This window comes from Lynx canadensis, chromosome D4 (assembly GCF_007474595.2).
Source record: "Lynx canadensis isolate LIC74 chromosome D4, mLynCan4.pri.v2, whole genome shotgun sequence".
NCBI lineage: Eukaryota > Metazoa > Chordata > Mammalia > Carnivora > Felidae > Lynx > Lynx canadensis.
Window position 1 is genome coordinate 81,527,165 of NC_044315.2, and position 4,347 is coordinate 81,531,511.

Sequence of the window (4,347 nt, forward strand, 5' to 3'; positions counted from 1 at the left end):
CTGTACTCCCAACTTCATCATTGCGTCTATGGCCTTTGCCTGCATCAGGTCATAACCCCACAATGAAGTGGCTTTGTGGCACCTGAACTCTGCTTAATATCTGCCTATTGAGGGGAGGGAGGAGTCAGGAGGGAGAAATAAGGGGGTCTCATGACATGGAGGGCAGGAAACTAACATTGATTTGTGCCAACAATCTGCATGGTGTTTCACCAATATTATCTTATTAATATTCACAATTTTCTCATGACTGAGGCTCATAGTCATATCTCCAATTAAAAAAATTTTTTTAATGTTTATTTATTTTTGAGAGAGAGAGAGAGAGAGAGAGCATGAGCAGGGGAAGGGCAGAGAGAGAGGGAGACACAGAATACAAAGTAGGCTTCAGGCTCTGACCTGTCAAAACAGAGCCCACCCTATGTGGACCTTAAACTCACAGACTGTGAGATCACGACCTGAACTGAAAGCTGGACGCTTAACCAACTGAGCCACCCAGGAGCCCCATCATATCTCCAATTTAGAGATAAGAAAATTGAGACTCAAAATGGGTCACCTGCCCAGAACTCACAAACATGAAATAGTATTGCCAGAATGTGAATCTATTTCTAATTGCATTGCTTGTCTGATACACCACACCGCACTCAGACATGGGGCTCTATCTTTAACATCATAGCCAAAAGTCCAAAATGCTGGAGTGAGCAGACACAGATTAGGAACCTGGGCCAGGCACTCTTCTCTACTGGCCCACCTAGAACTCTCTTGTGTTGGCAGCTTTTCAGTAAGTTTAAAAAAGAAGATAGTATACCCAGATGGAGTAGGAGTATGCTCAATTCATCAGCCTAAAGAAGCAAGAGATTTTAAACCCACCTGTATAAAGCTCTTCTGAATTTTTCTTTCAGTTAACAACTACTATAATGCAATCCTAACATCCTGCATTTACATACTGTATGTAGGCAGATATAGGCATTTGACACTGATTTTTGTCTTAAAGGAACTTTTAATTAAGACACAGTGAGATCATAAATATCTTTTCCTACTTACTTTGCAGGATTTGGTAATTTAGGCTTTAGACTATTTTAATGGGTAAATAGCAGTGGTTGAGGGAGAACACAAATAGATTTTGTAAGAAACAAAACCTCCTGGACATGTGTAGAATTTTTACAGGGCTGATTATCCAGAGCTGTAGTTCAAGATGCCAAGAGCCCAAATGAGGAAGCTAAAAAAAGGAGCAGGGGGCATATCGTGGCGCCTCTTTGACCTCTCTTGATAACAGCTCTTTCTCTTTTTTTTTTTTTTAATATTTATTTATTCATTCAGGGGGAGAGTGCAAGTGGGGGAGGGGCAAAGAGAGGGGGACAGAGGATCCAAAGCAGGCTCTGCGCTGACAGGCTGACAGCAGTGAGCTCGATGTGGGGCTCTAACTCATGAACCTCGAGGTAATGACCTGATCTGAAGTCAGAGCTCAACTGACTGAGCCACCCAGGTGCCCAATAACAGCTGTTTCTATTATGAATTGTGGATTTTCATCGTGTCACGCAAGCTCATTGAATCATGAAGAAATTGGAAAATGATCTAAAGAAGTCCTGATAAATGTAATTCCTAGCAATAAATATATAACTGTCAGCAATATTTTTGCATTTTTAAATTTTTTTTTCCAACGTTTATTTATTTTTGGGACAGAGAGAGACAGAGCATGAACGGGGGAGGGGCAGAGAGAGAGGGAGACACAGAATCGGAAACAGGCTCCAGGCTCTGAGCCATCAGCCCAGAGCCCGACGCGGGGCTCGAACTCACGGACCGCGAGATCGTGACCTGGCTGAAGTCGGACGCTTAACCGACTGCGCCATCCAGGCGCCCCTATTTTTGCATTTTTAAACAGTGCTCTTGCAAGACTGAGCTCTGAGAATTTCTGAGTTCAATCGACAGATATGTTTTCTTTGACCTTTATACATTATGGAAATTTTGGATATTTACTTTTGATCCACTTACCTTTGGGAAGATGGAATCCCAGTTTGTTGAAACCTTCTCCTTATATTTTACTTATTAATGGATTTGGAGTCAGATTTCAAAACCTTACAACTTGAAAGTTAAGTCTAACCTGACAATTGTCTTTAAACATACAGAAACGGAAGAGAAATTAGGGAGATTTTAGCTTAATAGTTCCTGCTAAGACAGTGCAAGGCTTTCTCTTTACTGACTAGACATAGTTATGAAAATATGTTGTGGCCTGGGCTGCCTGTCCCCTGGATGGTGAAAAATGCCAGTTGAGCCACTTTTTCTTCCATAGCAAACTGTCTTCTCTGTTGGCAAATTCTCTCATTTTACATGATAAACACCATCCAGTTTTTAAAAATTTGTTGAGACATGGCAATGCGGACAGACACTGGCATATTCACCAGTAAAAAGGATCTCATTTTTATCTGCCTGAGGTTAAATTAACATCTGTTGATTTCTGCTTTTTCACTGTCCTTTTACCCAGAGCAGAAGGTGAACATGAGGCCTGAGAACCAGAGCAGCACATCTGAGTTCCTCCTCCTGGGGCTCCCCATCCGGCCAGAGCAGCAGGCCATGTTCTTCACCCTGTTCCTGGGCATGTACCTGACCACGGTGCTGGGGAACCTGCTCATCATCCTGCTCATCAGGCTGGACTCTCGCCTCCACACCCCCATGTACTTCTTCCTCAGCCACTTGGCCCTCACAGATGTCTCCTTCTCATCTGTCACCGTCCCCAAGATGCTGATAAACATGCACTTTCAGGATCAATCCATCCCCTACACAGGCTGTGTAACACAGATGTATTTTTTCATATTTTTTACTGATCTGGACAATTTTCTTCTCACATCAATGGCATATGATCGGTATGTGGCTATCTGTCACCCACTCCACTATACCACCATCATGAGAGAGGGAGTGTGTATCTTACTAGTAGCTGTATCTTGGATCCTGTCCTGTGCCAGTGCCCTGTCTCACACTCTCCTCTTGGCCCAGCTGTCCTTTTGTGCTGACAATGCCATCCCCCATTTCTTCTGTGACCTTGGTGTCCTGCTCAAGCTCTCCTGCTCAGACACCTCCCTTAATGAGCTGGTCATTTTCACAGCCGGTGTGGCAGTCATTACTATCCCACTAATTTGCATCTTGATCTCTTATGGCCACATTGGGGCCACCATCTTGAAGGTTCCCTCTACCAGGGGGATCTGCAAAGCCTTGTCCACGTAAGCGCTCCCACCTCTCTGTGGTATCTTTGTATTACGGAACAATCATTGGGCTGTATTTTTTCCCTTCATCCAGCAGTTCCAGTGACAAGAACATTATTGCCTCTGTGATGTACACAGTGGTCACTCCATTGCTTAACCCTTTCATTTATAGCCTAAGGAACAGAGACATGAAAGGGTCCCTGGAGAAACTCCTCAACAGGCCAATAGTCTTATGTCAGTGACATCTGCTCATCTTTATAACAGACATAGGTAATCACATATCCCCAGATGCTAGACCGCTAATCTTAAGCCTAGCATGGAATAGGTGCTCAGTATATATTTGACAACTTCAATTACATTGTTACAGTTATTCACTCTTTTCCTACCAACTCTTTAGTAGAGGCTGTGAATTCTTAGTTGATATTATTGATTACTACTCTTGTCTATTAGATTGTGATATCATGTAGCTAATACAATGTATGTTTCTCCCCTTATTTCCTGGGAATTTATTAGTTCTTTTCAAAAAATAGTTTATTGAGGTATAATTGACATATAAATGTTATATGTATTTAAAGTGTACACCTTTATGTTTTGATACGTATATGTTGTGAAATGATTGCCATTTCAAGCTAATTGATATACCTATCACCTCCACATAGTTAACATTTTGTTTTATTTTTGTGTGTGTGGTGAGGGAATTTAAGATACATTCACCTAGCAAATGTCAAGTATACAATACAGTATTGATATCTGTGGTCATCTTGCTGTACATTAGTTCTCAAAAACTTTTTCATCATGCATAACTGAACTTTGTACAATATACTAGGTGAAATAAGTCAGACACAGAAAGACAAATCCTGCATGATCTCACTTTTATGTGGAATCTAAAATAGTCCTATTTAGAGAAGCAGATATAGAATGGTGATTGCTGGGAGCTAGGGGGAAGGAGAAATTGGGTGATATTGGAAAGTTATTCTTTGATAAAGAAGCTATAAATGAAATCAGGAGGGACTCAATACATTTTAATTTATTTGTCATTTAGGACAGAGTAAATACCAGAAAAATAGTGAGACTTTCTTTTTTTTTTTCTATGAACCCAAACTGTATTTAAAAAAAATCAGTGGTTAGAAGTTATCAGGGACATTTTATATGCTTT

General features: G+C 41.1%; 1 protein-coding gene across 1 annotated transcript; it reads left to right on the top strand.

Moving 5' to 3' along the window:
• The first annotated feature begins 2,490 nt into the window (after window positions 1–2,490).
• LOC115499982 (olfactory receptor 1J4-like) lies at window positions 2,491–3,433 on the top strand. Its single transcript, XM_030294274.1, is given in 2 exon segments — window positions 2,491–3,216; window positions 3,218–3,433. Coding segments are annotated over 2 exon segments (942 nt in total).
• The last annotated feature ends 914 nt before the right edge of the window (window positions 3,434–4,347 follow it).